The 18,354-nt window shown below is 40.1% G+C and overlaps 2 protein-coding genes across 2 annotated transcripts; both read right to left on the bottom strand.

Moving 5' to 3' along the window:
- Positions 1-454: 454 nt before the first annotated feature.
- Positions 455-4,859, bottom strand: LOC102973390 (olfactory receptor 52B4-like). The gene is made up of 2 exons (XM_007116850.2): positions 4,844-4,859; positions 455-1,464 (listed from the first exon to the last, which is right to left on the bottom strand). The coding sequence occupies exons 1-2, from the start codon at positions 4,857-4,859 to the stop codon at positions 455-457; spliced, it is 1,026 nt and encodes a 341-aa protein (XP_007116912.2).
- Positions 4,860-8,513: 3,654 nt separating this feature from the next.
- Positions 8,514-9,459, bottom strand: LOC102996216 (RNA polymerase II subunit A C-terminal domain phosphatase SSU72 like protein 3-like). The gene is given in 3 exon segments (XM_055091643.1): positions 8,514-8,720; positions 8,844-9,321; positions 9,324-9,459. Coding segments are annotated over 2 exon segments (582 nt in total). The 3' UTR covers positions 8,514-8,720; positions 8,844-8,875.
- Positions 9,460-18,354: the final 8,895 nt, after the last annotated feature.

Raw genomic sequence — 18,354 nt, 5'->3', positions numbered from 1 at the left:
ATAGTATAATAAAAATACCTGAAACCCTAAGAATCACTGATTCTAAGAAAGTCACTTAGCTACATAGAAAGACATAAAGGAATGCAGGTTTATATGTGATCGTTCAGGGATGTCACAAGATGTCTCAAAGGATGAGAAACTCAGTGACGATTAATTGAAAAAAATGTGAAACCAGAGCATTGTTCTCATTTATTCTATTACCAAAGATCAGGTTAGTGATATGTAAGATGTAAGACTTTGGGAAGTCCTATTTCTAGCCACATACTCTGTGCAGGATGGAGCTTACTCAGTCAAACATGACACTGCTCACTGTACTGCTTTGACAGTAGAAACTGGAAGTTCAGTACCTACCTGGTGAACATTCTACAGAAACAATTCACTAAACTATTACCTACTGTGTCAGTTTACCACTAGCATTTATATCCACCAGTTCCATAGTTCACATCATGGATAGCTAGAGATGCTGAAAACACTGTTCCTCCTCCAAAGTTATTTCTGCATTTGGAAAAAATATGTGAGCTACCTGCTCTCGAATTTGCTCGGTCTTGATCCCATAAGTGATGGGATTCAGCATAGGTGGAGCCAGAATGCACACATTATCCAACAAGATGTGAATATGAGGTGGAACCTGGCTTCCAAACTGCTGAGTAAGCGTTGTGATGATTGCAGGCCCATGAAAGAGGATGATGATGCAGACATGAGAGCCACACGTGTTGAGAGCCTTGTGACAAGCATCTTGGGAAGGCACGTGGAAGACACCATGGAGAATAAGTGTGTAGGAAACGAAAATTAATAGGACATCTAAGACCACTGTTGACATTATAACAAAGAGTCCATACCAGATGTTTACTCGTATGTCATTACAAGCATATTTGGCCAAGCCAATGTGTTCACAACAGGTGTGTGGAATTATATTACTTTGGCAGAAAGTCAATCTTTTCAGAAGAAATATCATGGGGAAAATCATACAATAACTTCTCAGAAAGATGGTAACACCAATTTTCCCAATCAGTGTGTGTGTAAGAATAGTGGTGTATCTCAGTGGGTAGAAGCATATGGCAATGTAGCAGTCAAATGCCACCACCAGCAAGGTCCCTGACTCAGACATGAAAGTGCTGTGTGTAATGAAGAACTGTGTGATGCAACGATTCAAGGAGATCTCCCCAGCACAGAACCAGAAGATGGCCAATGCCTGAGGTACTATGCATATGGAGAGGACAAAGTCTGCCCCAGCCAGCATGCAGAGGAAGAGGTACATGGGTTCATGGAGGCTGTGCTTTGTCACAATAATGAAGATGAGAAGGCTGTTCCCAGATAGGGTAATGACGTATGAAAAGAAGAAAGGGATGGAAACACACATGTGCTGGTCCTCTAGGCCAGGGATGCCCAGCAAGTGGAAGACTGTGTGACTGACACCAGTGTGGTTTAAGGAAACATACCCATGGATACCACCAGAGACATCACCTCATACTCACAGAGATGAAAAATCCAGATTTTCCTGGAATATTCTTTTGGCATATCTCACACTCTCTATCTTCTCTGAACATGCAAATAATAAGAAACATAAAAAGTCAATAGGGTATGTTCTCTGCTTCAATGAGTGACAGTCTAAATAAAAGATATGCATATCTCCAGATAATCAAACAAAACATATCATTGTATATATTTCTCCTACCAACAGAGGCTTATGAATATTCAAAGGAAATCATTACATATACCTGTGAAGGCTGTAACAAGAGGTTTCTTTAATATAAACTTGAACTTCACCTTGTGGTGGATGGTTTATCATAAAGAGAATGAAAAGAGAACGTAGTAATATGGAAAATGTAGGTATTCAAATTGAAGTATACCATTTATTAACAGTGTTCGTTCAGATCCAGGCGGCTATGCACAGGAAATATTGAAGAAAGCAGCGTGTGGGGTCATACAGGTAGATTTGGCCTAACTGATGGAAATGAGATTTAAAATCTCTGAATTCACCACATACAATTTGCACACTTGTGAAGGGATTCAGTAGACAAGGTTAAGGAATAACACTGACAGGGCCTGTGTGCCTGAGGTGACACACTGTTCATGCTCACATCTTAGGAACTACGTTTAGAAATGACTGAAATTGGAAAATAAGGCATTAGTGCTGGGAGGGGATGGGGATGACATTTGGAAGATTTTTCTGCAGGCGGAAATATTGTCATTTGGTTCTTAGTGTACATTCATTCATTCATTAATCCAGATGCAGAAAAAAATGGGAAACTTCCAGGATCCTAGGGGTTTAAGTTTGAGAGTGAAGCAAACTTTAAGCAGGTGGTTTTAGAAAATTGGAGACAAATGTTGATTCTTTCTGTTGATGGGTATCTCAGAATATCTATCTCAGTATAAGTTATGTCTTAGGCTCATTAACAGTTTATCTTCCATCCCAGGTTACCTCTCTTGGTGCCTCTGTTTTTTCTTTGAGGGGAGGAAAATCAACTCCTATAACCATCATCCCAGTGATGGAAGAAACTGTTCTACAATTAGAGTTACTGGTCAAGAGAGTCTAGTCACTGGCCTTGATACAGGGAACTGTCTCTGGAGAGCATAGGGCTGCTCTGTGAGAAGGAAAAAGCCAGAAAGACACAATTCAACACAGAGAGGGGCTTGAGAAGGGAGGAGATGATAGAAGCTGAGGATGGGTGTGTGTTTGGAGAAAAGGAGTAAAAGGGAAGTGCTGTTTGTTTTTTTGGTTTTTTTACACTGAAAAATGGAAGCCAGGGAACTCAGGAGTATTTGCCCGTTTGGTCTCCTGATAGAGTGACTTTGGTGTAATACACATTCATCCTAGAAATTCCCTTTCAAATGTCTCCTGTCTCATGTTTTCTTCTCACATCTGCCTAAGTGGGCCTGGAGGTCTCCTCTTTCCACACTCTGCTTTAGGAACCCCAGCACAGATCCCAGACATCTCAGGGCTCCTCTCATATTTGCCAAGACATATCTGCAGTCTAAGTCAGTATCTCCATCTTCTAATGCCCGGTCCACTTTTTGAGCACTAGTTATTTTTTGGATGATGACTCTTTATTTACTAACTTTCAGGAACATCAGATAGACCATGTATTCTCACCTCCCTCCCCAGACCTCACCCTCCACTTCTGCTAGAACCAACCAGATTTGTGTCTCTGGTCACTATCATTCCACACGTATGAACAGCCTCCAAGTGTCCTATACCCTCTGGCTTGTCTGGAACATAACACCTGCCCAGCACTTACCTTCGTCCTTGAACCAACCCCATCTGCAGGTGTATAATTCATTTATCAGCCTTAGACTGAGTCTTCAGAAACAGCCATTCAATTGGAGATGAAATTTACCTTGTTGCAGGATTTGGGCTCTTTATCCTCTGTCACGAGAGCCCTTGAGGGAAAGCACTTACACCAGGGCTCCAGGGACAGAACTGTCTCCAAGAGCCTCACCTTCTTCCTAAATGGGCTGGGTCTCTAAGACCACTTCACATCTTCCTCACTTCCTCTCACTCCTTTTCTCTCTTTTTCATCTCCAGATAATCTGACACATAAATCATCTACCATGTAAACCAGCCTTGCTTCAGGCCTATTGTAATGCAACAGGAATATAAATACTTACAATTAATATGGACTCATGGTTTCTAAAGTTTTATTCTTCATGAAAACAATTAATGAAATTCACATGAGTTTCAAATTCCAGAGTCATGAATACTGATGTTTACCTCTGTTGTCTAAGGGTATAGAATTGTACGAGCTTAGCAGTTAGTAGGAGACTTGTGAGTCTTGATGCCTTAGAACATTCCTCTATTTCATTTGCCTAACTAACTCCTTTAACTGCATTCAAGATTGTTCACTTTATCTTAATTTTCAGTTTGATCTGCAGAGGCCTACACATAGATAGCTTTCTTTGTTTATAAAGTCCTTGAAGTTCTCAGAGATTTTTGAATCTGTAAATTTATTGTTTTTATCACATTTGGATATATTCAGCAATTATTTCTTATAAAACATTTTTCTGTCCCCTTCTCTCATTTCATTTCGACATCCCAACAACAACACATATGTTAGACCTTTTGACATTGTTGCATTAGTATTTGAAAGTCTCTTGATTTTTCTGCATTTTCTGTCTCTTCTCCAGTTGGATAATTCTATTGAAAGATCTGATGGTCTATTTCCACAAGTAGGGTTACCTTGGTCAAGGGGTAAATGCATTTGTAGTTTTGTCCTATGTGTATAGATTCCCTTGGAGAGGCTACACTATCTTTCATTACTAACAGCAATGTATGAAAGTAACTTTTTCCTCACAAACTTGCCTGTAGACTATATTGTCAAGTCATTGAACATTTGTCAATCTGATAGTGTGTCGAGTGGGACTATCTGCACAAATGGATGGCAATAATTCTTCCCTCTGCTGTCCACACAAGACAACTCCTCCATCATGAGCTACAGTCTATTATCCACTCCCTTGCAACTGTGATGGCCTCATGACCTGCTTTGGCCAATGGAGTGAGGTGGAAGTATTATATCCTCTGCCCAGTGGATTTACAGTGAAGTGAAAGCAGGAACAACAGTCAGAATGTGAATATATAATCAAGAAGCAACATCGGGGTAGATTGGACTTGGGAAGTGAGGGAATTGAAATAAAATAATTACAAATGAAGCTACTGACACACTTATATTGTGAGGTTATTGCTTCTTGGATTATAAAGTATTTCTGCCATTTTTGGATTTTTTAAAATTGTTATTGTAAACAGACACACAAATACAGAAAATAAAACAAAACAAATGAATGGCCTAACAAATTCTTATAAGGCAAACATCACCCAGGTCAAGAAATAAAACTTGATCAGACGCACCTGCAGCTATGTCCATGTGCCCAGTCCCAGTCACAAAGCCATCCTTGGCATACCTAACCTTTCTAGTTACATGTATATTCATATCTTACAGCAATTTGCATCTAAATGCTGCCACTTCATCTTCAACAACCTTCTAAATATTCCATTTGCCTCTGCATCTTAACTGGAACCATGTCTGTCTACTCAAGAAACTGCTGTATTTCCAGCAGCACATCTAAATCTTTATTTCCCATTCCTCATGGTTAGACAGAACGATATTATTGTTAGCTACAATTACAACTTACAAACATAACTTCCCCTCCCTTTAGCAAAACTACCAACACCAGTGGTGTTCAGACCACATGGCAACTATTCTCCCACCATATTTAACTAACACCTGATCTAGCCCCATCCTCCCCACCCAATTTTTTTTAATGTAGCACCCGGAGGACCACAGAGAATTTAGCAGCTTTCTGGTCCAAATTCTGACTCAACTTTGGTGGATCTGAAGCTGGAAAGAACTTGCCACAATGAAGAACATCCTAAAATACTGGTAAAAGGACTGTCCAATGATGAAGATCAGGACTCGGCATCCTAGGACTGCACTCACCACGAGTAAGACCCGAAGATACCTTTGGAATGCTGCCAGCAGTTCGCAGTCCTGGCTAAACACTGTGGGTAACATCTACAGCTCCATGTAAATGATCTCTGTGTTCCAATCACCCCTTCTAATCTGTCTCTGACTCTCCGCACAAGGAAGCCCCATGTGCTGCAGGGGTTCAGGAGGAAACATGGGCCCAGGCAGCCTCCCAGGTGATCTTTAACTCACCTTCTGCTCTCATTCTTAGCAACTCCAGCAACCAAAAGTTTACCCACTCAATGCCCACGATGTTCAGGGTTTTGACATCTTCCTCAACTGCATCTTTTTTTTAAAGATTTTTGTGATGTGGACCATTTTTTTTAGTCTTTACTGAATTGGTTACAATATTGCTTCTGTTTTATTTTTTGGCTTTTTTCCTGCAAGGCATGTGGGATCTTAGCTCCCTGACCAGGGATCGAACCCCCACCCCCTACCTTGGAAGGTGAAGTCCCAACCACTGGGCTACCTGGGAAGTCCCTCAACTGCAATTTTCTAACTCTACAAGAGACACCAACTTCTACAGTTCCATCAAGAACTCTACCACTGGGCTTCCCTGGTGGCGCAGTGGTTACGAATCTGCCTGCCAATGCAGGGGACATGGGTTCAAGCCCTGGTCAGGGAAGATACCACATGCCACGGAGCAACTAAGCCCGTGAGCCACAACTACTGAGCCTGTGCGTTTGGAGCCTGTGCTCCGCAACGGGAGAGGCCGTGACAGTAAGAGGCCCGCGACAGTGAGAGGCCCGCGCACCGCGATGAAGAGTGGCCCCCACTCGCCGCAACTGGAGAAAGCCCTCGCTCGCACAGAAACAAAGACCCAACACAGCCAAAAATAAATAAATAAATAAATAAATTTATTTAAAAAAAAAAAAAAGAACTCTACCACTAGATCAAAATCGAAACAGTAAATTCACCAACATTAAAGTTCTAACTTTCCAATCTCTTTTTTTTTTTAATTTATGTATTTACTTATTTTTGGCTGTGTTGGGTCTTCGCTGCTGTGCGCGGGCTTTCTCTAGTTGAGGCCGTGACAGTAAGAGGCCCGCGACAGTGAGAGGCCCGCGCACCGCGATGAAGAGTGGCCCCCACTCGCCGCAGCTAGAGAAAGCCCTCGCGCAGCAGCGAAGACCCAACACAGCCATAAATAAATAAATAAAAATAAACAATTTGAACAAACAAACAAAAGAACACTTCTGGCTGCATTTAGAAGAGTGAATGGTTTCTAAATTATATACATGACAGAAGTCACACTCCAAATACAACGGGAAGTAATCAATACAGACAATAGCCATAGGGGGACAGGATGTTTTTAAAGGTTGGATTTGTCGCTCAGTATTTGTGGCTCATGGGCCCAGTTGCTCTGCGGCATGTGGGATCTTCCCAGACCAGGGCGCGAACCCGCGTCCCCTGCATTGGCAGGCAGATTCTCAACCACTGCGCCACCAGGGAAGCCCTCCAATCTCTTTTATATGTTTATGACCTATAAGGACTCTTAGACAAACAATGTTCCACCATCTATTTAATCCAGTCCCATTCCTTTTCACTTATTCACATACACTTTATATTTTGTTTTTTTAAAGTAAATGTATTATATTATTTTTAATTTTTATTGGACAATAGTTCATTTACAATGTTGTATTAGTTTCTACTGTACAGCAAAGTGAATCAGTTATACATATATATATCCACTCTTTTTTAGATTCTTTTCCCATATAGCTCATTACAGAGTTGAAAAGAGTTCCTTGTGCTATAGAGTAGGTCCTTATTAGTTATCTATTTTATATACACTTTATATTTTGTAATTCATCACTGTAATCACTCCATTTTAGCACCTGCAACATTTTACTCATCTGTCATATTTTCCTTGACTTGCCCAAACAGATAGGAACTCAATTAACAACATATTAAATTTTCCTCAAAATGGATTTTCCAGCAAAAATAATATCAACTGGACAAAACATTTCTATCTTCAGAACACCCAAAACTACCTAAAAATCTACTTCAATTTGGTGTTCCCATCACATGAAATGATCGCCTCAATGGATTATCCCCTCCTGGCACCTATCCTGACCCTCCCTACCAACCATCAGTGGAGAGACTTATCATAAAGGGTACTGAATCTACAAGGAAAGAAACCCTCACCGCCCTACCACCAGCACTGCCACATGAATGTACGTGCACCTGGTCACCTATGGTGAAAACCAGAAAATTGAGAGTGCTTCTAAATTTCTCCCTCTCTCTGCTCTTCAGCAAGTCCTATAATTTCAACTACAATATCTCTCTGGTCCCATATCTACTCCACCTCTCCAGAGCCACCACCCTACAACTGGGTCCACTCTTATCCTCAGGAATTACTGTACAAGCTAGTCCCAACAGGTCCAACTTTGCTCCAATCTGCCTACACTCTGTAAAGAAAGTCGACATCTACTTTGTGACATAACAAGTAACCTAATTCAACCAACACAACTACCTCTCCTTTATTTTCTCCTGCAAGTCACACAGAACCTGGTGCCACTGCTGATTAGAACCAAGAGTGTTTTACTTCCCAATAGTAAGGATCCACTTTCAGAGGAGCACAAAACTCAAAATGATGAATGTTTTAAGCATAAAGAAAATTCTCCTTAGGAAAGAATGCTTTTCTCCATGGAATTCAAATGGCTTGAACAATAAGAAACCAAGGGGATCCATTTGTAATATGCATCCCCTACCACAAATGAAAAGACACCTTTTCTTTAAATTAGAGGTTTTATTTTATTTAATGAGCTATTTAATTGAACAGATCATACCAGGATTTTAGTAATAAATGCCACCCATTATCTACCCTGAGTTTCTAATACAGTTGGCATTAGTAAAAGACATACAATCTAAAAATAAAAATATTTCAAAGTTCAAACATTTAATATAATCCTATCTCACGAAAAAAAAAAAATTAACATACACCTCGCCAGAAGGGCAAAAGGAAATTGATATAAATGGATGGAATACACAATGTTGTTGTTGTTTTTCCAGAGCATCCTTCAACACATCACTTATCCAGCACTCGATTATAAGTCGTGGTTTGTTCATCGGGAAAACAGAGTCCTCGAGGTTAACTTCCTTGCAGAGCCGTGTGAGCACTGAATTCTTTCTTCTGAGTCAAGTACCCACAACATTGTCCCTCAAATTGGAAGGGTTTGGATGCCGACTGGTGGTCCATGTTCCATTTCCCATGAAATATATTCTCCTCCACTTCCTTCCCTGGGTTGAAAAAAAGGGTACCTGAAAAATATCATAGAGATGGCCTTTAGTGGAAAGGGCTTTGAGGACTCTTCTCACAGAAAATACCGCTAGCCCAAAAGTCCAGGCACAAGTTCTTACTTACAGGCACTGACTTGAACTTACAAGTTCAAAGGAGCTGAAATCAGCCAAGATCTTCAGTAGAAGCAGACTGTGTGAAAAAAGTTCCCTCCTGTTTTCTCCTTCTCTGCCTGGAGCAACGCAGCCAGACTGCCTTCCATGTCTTCTGCCTGCTGGAGACCTTGACAGAGCTCACAGATGATCAGAGATCCAAGGGTGGCTAATTCCAGGGTGTCCTCTATGTCCACGTTGATCACGTGCACAGGCTGCCAGGTCTTCTGATCTCTGGCACACATATCTGCCACCACCCTGTTATAGACTCTCTCCGCACAGGTGAAGATGACATCGAAGGGATCTCTGCACTCTTGAAATCTTTCCGGGTGAGGCTTGATTCTGTCATTTCTTTTCAAGATGTGTAAGACTCCATTTCCTTTGTAGTATTTTCAGTCTTTACAGGAAAGGTCCTTGCGCATCATCTTATATGAAGTTGAAAAATCATAAGCCACTGGTTCCTTGGGTGCCAGTCTGGGAACCTCACGAGGGATCCCATTCCAAAAGACCTGACGCTGAAACCTTTCTTCCTGAGGATGCTGTGGGCTTCCATGCTCCTGTGTTTGTTACTCATACAGACCACAGCCATCCTGAGTGGAGAGGAGGGCATGATGGCGGCTCCTTGGAACTCCCAGCCAGATGAGTGGACTTCAGGGTCCAAGGGAACTCTGAAGCCAGGAGGTTGACTGGCTGGGTCCAGCTCTCCCAACCTGTGTTAGTGTCAAAAAAACGGAAACTGGGTTTATATGGAGTCACCTCCCCACAGTGGGAGGAGAATTCTTGATTGATGATTGGCTTAACTCTTGAGTGATTGGGTTTGGATAGTGGGCTCTGACCAGAGAACCCAATCCAGTCATCAGAACCGTCCAGTCGTTAAATCACCTGACCGTCTAAATCTCCACAAGTGTATGGCTACCCCGTGGGTGTGTCTTGAAATCTCCACTTAGCCCTATTGGTGCATCTGTGGATGGGGCTACGGTTGATATTAGGCAAATTACCTAGACTCCTCCAAAACTTGTCACCAGCCCCTCCAGTGACTTGAGAATATGTCTGTGAAAAACGTGTTTGAAACTTCCAAGCTCACACTTAAGTCAATTTTACATAAAATTACAAGGGTTGTTTCATATTCCTTTCACCAGCTGATACTCTAGAAGTGTAATTGTGTCAAATCTCAGGAGGATTCCTATAGTTTTGCCCATAAAGTAATAAAATGATTCACCAGTGTAAAAAGCGACTCCTGGAAAACATCCCTGCTGACAGTGTTTCAGGAGTTACAAGAACACTACACATCCTCCGATTGATTTTCTTGAATTCATGATGATTCTCCAGGGACTGGAGCGGCCTCCACCGGCTCTCCCGTGTCTTCAAGTACGGCTCTGTCGGACCATTCTATACTGAAATAGTCATTTATAATTCCGTTCCTTTTGTTAGTTTGCACAGTAGACTGAGCAAAGGACATAGATGTTGCCTGTGGGTCCTGGGAGCCTCACAAGGGATCCGGCTCCAAAAGCCTTGACACTGAACCCTTTCTTCATGAGGATGCTGTGGGCTTCCACGCTCCTATTCATGTTACTCATACAGACCACAGCCACCCAGAGCGAGGAGGAGGGCATGGTGGTCGCCACTTGGGACTCCAGCCAGACAGCTGGAGATTTAGGGGACTCTGAAGCCAGGGAGAAGACTGCCTCCGTCCAGCTCTTCCAACTAGGATACTTTCAAAAAACAGAGACCAGGCTTATATTAAGTCACCACCCACCCTTGGTGCCTGGAGAACTCTTGATTGATTGATTAATTGACTAATTGATTGGGTTAACTCTTGACTGACTGGGTTTGGATAGTGGGCTCTGACCAGAGAACTCAATCCAGTCATCAGAACAATCAGGTGATTAAATGAACTGAAAATCTAATTATTCACAAGGGTATGGTTACCCACTGGGAGCGTTTTGAAATCTCTAGTTAGCCCTGTTTGTTCACCTGTGTATGGGGTTACTATTGGTATTAGACAAAATACCTAGACCATTCCCAAGCTTGTCACGAGCTGCTCCAGTGACCTGTGAACACACATGTGGAAAACGTGTTTGAAATTTCCATGCTTACACTTAATTCAGTTATACATAAAATTAAAAGTGTTTTTGCATATTTCTTTCATACAATTGATACTCTACAAATGTAACTGTGTTAAATCAGAGGAAGGCACACATAGTTTTGTGTATAAAATCATAAAATGATTCACCAGAGTAAAAAGTGACTTCTGGAAAACATCCCTGCTGATAGTGTTTCAGGAGTTACAAGAACACCACACATTCTCCTTTTGATTTTCTTAAACTCATGATAATTCTTGAAAGACTCCAGTGGCCTCCACCGGCTTTCTGATGTCTTTTACACTCAGTCTCATAGTGGAATCCCCAAACCAGAAGCATCAACATCAACTGGGAATGTGTTAATGCAAAATTTGCAAATTTTGACCCCAATCAGTATCTCTGGGAGTGGAGCCCATAGAACTGTGTTTTTCAGAAACACTCATATGATTGTGTGTTACACCAAGGCTTAAGAGCACCTGCCTTGAAGCAGAGGTTTCTGCAACTTGACTGGACCTTGGAAGTCCCTGGGAAGTTGTAAAAAGCACTGTTTCAAGAATAGAAGAGAAGCAGGAAGATCTTAAAAGTCCTGTTAGAGAAAAGGCCAGGCATAAATGAAAATGTTGTCAGATCTTACATAAGTTGTGAAAAATTTTTGTTAGAGTCAGTGACCCAGACATAAAACATTTTTAAAAAATGAGACCTACTGTATAGCACAGGGAACTATTCTCATAATTTTGTAATAACCTATAAGGGAAAAGAATGTGAGAAAGAATATATATATGTATATATATGTGTGTATATATATATGTATGTGTATATATATATATATACACATATATACACCTGAATCACTTATACACCTGAATCACTGTGCTGTACAACTGAAACTAACACAACATTGTAAATCAACTATTCTTCAATTAAATATATATATATATATATATATAAAGAGGCACAAACTACTAGGTATAAAATAGATAAGCAACAAGGATATATTGTAGAGCACAGTGAAATACAGCCATTATCTTGTAGTAACTTTAAATGGAGTATAATCTATAAAATTTTGAATTACCTTGCTGTACCCCTTTTGCATATTGATATACAATATTACTAATGTAATACTGTATATCAACTATACTTCAGTTAAACAGTAAAGAATAGTGTAAAAAGATAAAATAAAATAAAATTTTTAAAGGAGAGAATTAAGGTCTCAGAGCCCAAATTATAACCATGACCCAAGGGGAGGATCATGTTTCAAAGGCATTGAGAAGCACTATGCTAAGCCAATCCTTGAAGGCCAGTTCATAAAATGGTGCTGTATAATTTGGACAGAGGTGAAGGGAGGAGACTGGAAGGATCAGCCATGGTTTGCTCATCTGGAAAATGGAGTTCCTGGATGGTAACTTCATTGCAGAGTGATGTGATCCCTGAATTGTCTCTTCCAAGGTAAGTACCTTGAGCATCGTCTCCCACATAGGAAGGGATTTTATGACTACTGGTAGTCCATGTTCCAATTTCCATAAAACGCTTTTCCCATCCATTTTCTTCCCTGGGTAGGTGCACCTGAAAAAAATCATACAAAGATATTTTAATGGAAAGGTCATTAAAGACACCTCTCCCAGAAAATACAGACTAGTTCAAAGTTCCAGGCACAAGTTCTGACGTCTGAAGAAGCCCAAGATCTTCAGTAGAAGCAGACCATGTGAAGAAAGCTCCTTCCAGTTTTCCCCTCCACTGCCAGGAGCAGCTGGGCCAGATGGCCTTCTAGGTCATCAGCATGCTGGAGGCATTGGCAGAGCTCACAGATAATCAAAGCTCCAAGGGTGGTGTCCTTCAGGGTGTCATCCATGTCCACATTGATCACGTGCACAGTCTGACAGGTCTCTTGCTCTCTGGCGCACAGATCTTCCACAATTCTGTTGAAGATGCTCTCCTCACAGGTGGAATTGATATCAAAGGGATACTTGTAGTCTTGAATCTTCTGAATGGGGCTTGATTCTCTCATTTCTTCCCAAGGTGTGTAAGGTTCCATTCCTGCTCTAGCATTCTTTACCTTTCCCATTAACGTTGTGTACATCTGCTTATATATCTTTGAGAAATGGTAAATCACTGCAAGATCTGCATTTTTGGGAAAAGAACAGTAGCTATAACCTCTGCAGTTTTTCACATACAATGTCTATTATGCAATCACACCCAATGAAATATTATCAAGCATTTCAAGAAATATTATCAATAACAGAAATCAATGAGAAAAAATGTAACAGGCACAGAACTACAAATGAATTAAATATTGGAATTATCAGACAGATATTTTTTAATAAAATGGTTATCTGGATCCTTTTAGAAAATATCGATTGTGTCTTCAAAGTTAAACCATCACCAAAAGAGAAGTCCCCATCCAGGATCTCCAGGACCATAAGTAGTTGCCTATTGCCATCACAGGCTCAGCAAGAAGATGCACAGAAACATTTCTACTGAGTGTTGGTCCAACCTTAATTAATGTTATGAACTGAGCTACAAATGTGAGCTATGAGGACTCATCTGTATCTCAGATGTGATGCCTGTATTAAACAGACCTCTGTGATCCTATTCAGAGATTCTGGCCCAGCCTGAGAGACTCCTGTTCTTCCTAGATTAGTTCAAGGAACCGAGATAACCCTGTGAGGAGCACACATATGATCCGTTAAGACTGAGTTGAGCAGCGAATAATACCTCACCTGCTGAGCAGTTTACTGCAGAGCACTCTGCCTCCCAAAACTTCCCATCACATCACCACTTGACTCAATGACCTGACAAAACTTTGGCCTTTGGAAGAATTCCCACTGTCTAGAAATCTTGGGCTTCTCTAAGGAGAGCAGGGAGAAGTACTTCTATAAATATTTCAAAGACAAGGACTAAGGCCTGAGAGCTTTGCAATTGACAAAAGACAACAAGATGTGCCTCAAACAGCAGATGAAGGAGAGGGTAGTCTTACCGAACCAAACTTGGGTCCGCTTCCCCAAGCTCAGTAAAGCCAGTCTACTGACACCGGGTTTTGGGAAAGGAAAGTGCACTGTTTATTGCAGGTGCCAAACAAGGAGTCCGGGTGGCAAATGCTCAAAAGACCCAAACTCCCCATGGCTTCTAGTGAAAGGTTTTTAAAGACAGTGTGCAGTAGAAGGTTGAAGGGTGAGTGATCACCTCATAGACTTTCTTCTGATTGGTTGGTGGTGAGGTAATGGGGAGTCAGCATCATCAACTTTCTAGTTCCAACTGGTCTGGGGTCTATGTGCTTGTGATTAGCATGCAGTTAACTTCTTCCACCTGGTGGAGGTTGTAGCATCTGCAAAATCTCTCAAAGGATATGGCTCAGCATATCATCTTACAGCCCTTGAGAAGGAACTTAAGGTCCTTGACTTTGTTTAATGACAAAACTATTATTTTGTCTTATTAACTGCTTGCTTTGTTTCTGAATTTTCTCACTTCTCTGATTAAATTTATTCTTTGGAACTCAGAGAAGGCCTAAGAGGAAAAAGTTTTTCTACAAACAAAAGATAGGCAAAGGACAGGTGGGGGGAGGGTGGGTCAGTCCCCAGAAGGCCCATAGTGTCCTGCTTGTTTACAGCAAGAACACACACAGCCACTGCTCAGATCACAATCACTTCCTTTGTGCATTATCTCTCCAATTTACTCAGCTTAGGTGACCAGAGACCTAATATTTGAGTACCTGTGTTATCCGGCTACTAAGGGAATCTAAGTACAGAAAATCCTATTTGATAAAGTTGACTTTCAGATGTATCTGAAACTAGATGTATCTGTTTTCTCCCATTTCTCGGATATAAATACAAATGTGTTTCAGAAAGGTGGTGACTATGAAAATTGCTGTAGTTTCATCCACTTCAATGTCAGGTTGTTTGGCAACCAATTTTTACTCCTTGAGAGAATATACAGGAATAGATGATATATCTCTTCCTTTGGAGGTCTGAAAAATCTGCTTGAAAGCTTTGAAAGGCACCATACAAGTTTTCAAACTCAACAATAATTTCTTGTTCAACGTCTTAAGTTGAAGGACAGCCAGAGAGTTGAAGGAGAAGCTATCATGTTAAGATGTCACTCAGTATATAGTTGGAATACTGCAGTGAGTAGAAGTACAAGAAAATCAATGTTTTTATGCAATAAAAATATTTCCCTACTTGTTTGAGGCCCAAAATGAAAAATTTGTGAAACAAGCTATGGATGTACCAATGGATGCACCAACATACCTATATATTAATTTTTTTCTAAATTAAATTTACAGTTTTGCCTTCTATATTAAGTACTGTCATTTTGTACAAGGAATAAATCTAAATTTACAGTGACTATTCAGAATTATTTTTTTCTCTCTGCTTCCTCCCCAGCTTCCTGAGCTCCAGCTGCTCTTATCCCTGGGAAGGTCCATGAGACACTCAAGTGGGTTCTAGTCCATGGTTCATATTTCAACCTCAAAAATAAGTCCAGACCTGGCTGGAAGACAGTCTTGGAGTAGAAGAATGAGGAACAGTGGCCACTGTATGTTACTGTTCATGGTCCCTCAGACCTGAATGATAAGTGACCACCTAACTGAGAAAATAACATCCTTGGGCATGAGGAGGCTTGGGTTTCCCCTGCCTGAAGCTACATTCCCCAAAGGAGAAAGGGAGGGGAGATAAATTAGGAGTATGAGATTAACAGATACAACTACTGTACATAAAATAGATAAGCAACAAGGATTTATGGTATAGCACAGGGAACTATATTCAATATCTTATAATAACCCATAATGGAAAATAATCTGGAAATATATATAATATATATATACATATAGATATATATATAATTGCATTACTTTGCTGTACACCTAAAAACTAACACAATATTGTAAATCAACCATACTTCAATTTTTTAAAAGATGGTTTTTCCTATAGTCAGTATTTTTTGAATGTTTTAAATGCCTTTTTATTATTACTACTTTATTTCCATTTTTTTAAAGTCTATTCTGGAAAAAAATACCTTGCCCTCAAAGTTCTTATGTCTTTTTGTAATTACCTCTATGAGAAAGTCCATATTCTCCAGACACTTTTTTATGTGAAATCAGTGGACACTCAGTTGTATTTCTGTGGCTGAACACAGTTTGTTTATTTCCAAATTACTTCAAGAACCCAGGCAACAATATATGTTTCATGTACTTTAGGACATCAGTGAACTGAAACTTTTTAAAGCTACATTTGTTCATGTGAATTCTTTGAGTCTCTTACAGAAAGCTTTGCAGTGCAATTGTCTGACTTTTTAAAATCAATATTCAACTCAAGATAAGGGTCCAATTATATTTTTTTGGATGTTGATATCCAGTTTTTCCAAAACTATTTATTGAAGAGAGACTATCCTTTCCCCATTGTGTGTTCTTGGCACACTTGTTAAAGATGAGTTGACAGTACCTGCCAGTTCCATACTGTAGCTTTGTAATATATTTTGAAATCAGAAAGTGTTATGTCTCCAACTTTGTTCTTCTCATTCAAAATTGCTTTGGCTATTCAGGGTCTTTTCAGGTTTTATATGAACTTTAGGATTATTTTTTTCTATTTCTATTAAAAATGACTTTGGAAAGAACTCAAACAAACAACCTAACAATACACCTAAAGCAACTAGAGAAAGAAGAACAAACAAAACCCAAAGTTATTAGAAGGAAAGAAATCATAAAGTTCAGGAGAAGAAATAAATGAAAGAGATTAAAAATAAACAATAGAAAAGATCGATGAAACTAAAAGCTGGTTCTTTAAGAAGATAAACAAAACTGAGAAACCTTTAGCCAGACCCATCAAGAGAAAAAGGGAGAGGGCCCAAATCAATAAAATTATAAACAAAAAAAGGAGAAGTTACAACCGACACCACAGAAATACAAAGAAGCATAAGAGACCACTATAAGCAACTATATGCCAATAAAGTGAACAACCTAGAAGAAATGGACAAATTCTTAGAAAGGTACAATCTCCCAAGACTGACCCAGGAAGAAATAGAAAATATGAACAGACCAATTACAAGTACTGAAGTTGAATCTGCAGTTTAAAAACTCCCAACAAACAAAAGTCAAGGACCAGATGGCTTCACAGGCAAATTCTATCAAACACTTAAAGAAGAATTAACACCTGTCCTATGAAACTATTCCAAAAAATTGCAGAGGAAGGAACACTTCCAAACTCATTCTATGAGGCCACCATCACCCTGATACCAAAACCAGACAAAGATACCACACAAAAAAAGAAAATTACAGGCCAATATCACTGATGAACATAGATGCAAAAATCCTCAACAAAATACTAGTAAATCAAATCCAACAATATATTAAAAGGATCATATACCATGATCAAGTGGGATTTATCCCAGGGAAAAACATAAGCAGAGGGCTTCCCTGGTGGCGCAGTGGTTGAGAGTCTGCCTGCTGATGCAGGGGACACAGTTCGAGCCCTGGTCCAGGAAGATCTCACATGCCGCAGAGCAACTAAGCCAGTGCGCCACAACTACCGAGCCTGCGCTCTAGAGCCCGAGAGCCACAACTACTGAAGCCCATGCACGTAGAACCCGTGTTCCGCAACAAGAGAAACCACCGCATTGAGAAGCCTGTGCACCGCAACGAAGGGTAGCCCCCTCTAGCCGCAACTAGAGAAAAGCCTGCACGCAGCAACGAAGACCCAACACAGCCATAAATAAATAAATTTATTTTTTTAAAGTAAGTTTACTGGAATTTTATTATACATTTAAATTTAAAATTGTGCTATAGCAGTTATTCATATAGACACTTAAAAGTTGGAATCTATTAAGTACTATGTCTGTCCGTACTGTAGTATGCCAAATTCTCTTACATATTACAAGACATTAAGTAACAAACATACAGTATTATTCCCATGCTAACCCAAAAATATAAATACAGTGAGTTTGATTTACTTAATTATCTCTCCACTGAGCTTTAAATCTTCCCAGGGATATTTTTAAATGGAGAAGATGAAACACCCACAAAGGAAATAGTTTTATTATTCCAGGAAGCTGAGGTTCCTGGCCTGATGCACCAATAATCCTCATCCACCAGAGAGAATCCTGGCTGGGATGCAGGATTAGATTCTTCTCTATGATCAAGTTGATGTTTTATTTGCAAAACCCTTGCAAGGAAAAAAATCTAAATTTAAAAAAGAAAAGTTTTTCTCACAAAAAATACAACATGCACGACTTATAGCTAGCCAGATTGATTTTAATGAACTTAGAGTCATCATGATCAGTGCAAAAAATGTATAACTGAACAAGTTCCTTTCTCTAGTTTATTTTCTCTAACATGTTTTTTTTTGTTTGCTTTGTTTTTGTTTGTTTGTTTGTTTGTTTGTTTTGTGGTATGCGGGCCTCCCTCTGCTGCGGCCTCTCCCGTTGCGGAGCACAGGCTC

This window comes from Physeter macrocephalus, chromosome 16 (genome assembly GCF_002837175.3).
Source record: "Physeter macrocephalus isolate SW-GA chromosome 16, ASM283717v5, whole genome shotgun sequence".
Classification (NCBI taxonomy): domain Eukaryota; kingdom Metazoa; phylum Chordata; class Mammalia; order Artiodactyla; family Physeteridae; genus Physeter; species Physeter macrocephalus.
The sequence above is the reverse complement of the archived record's forward strand: the minus strand, read 5'-3'. Positions and strand labels throughout refer to the sequence as shown.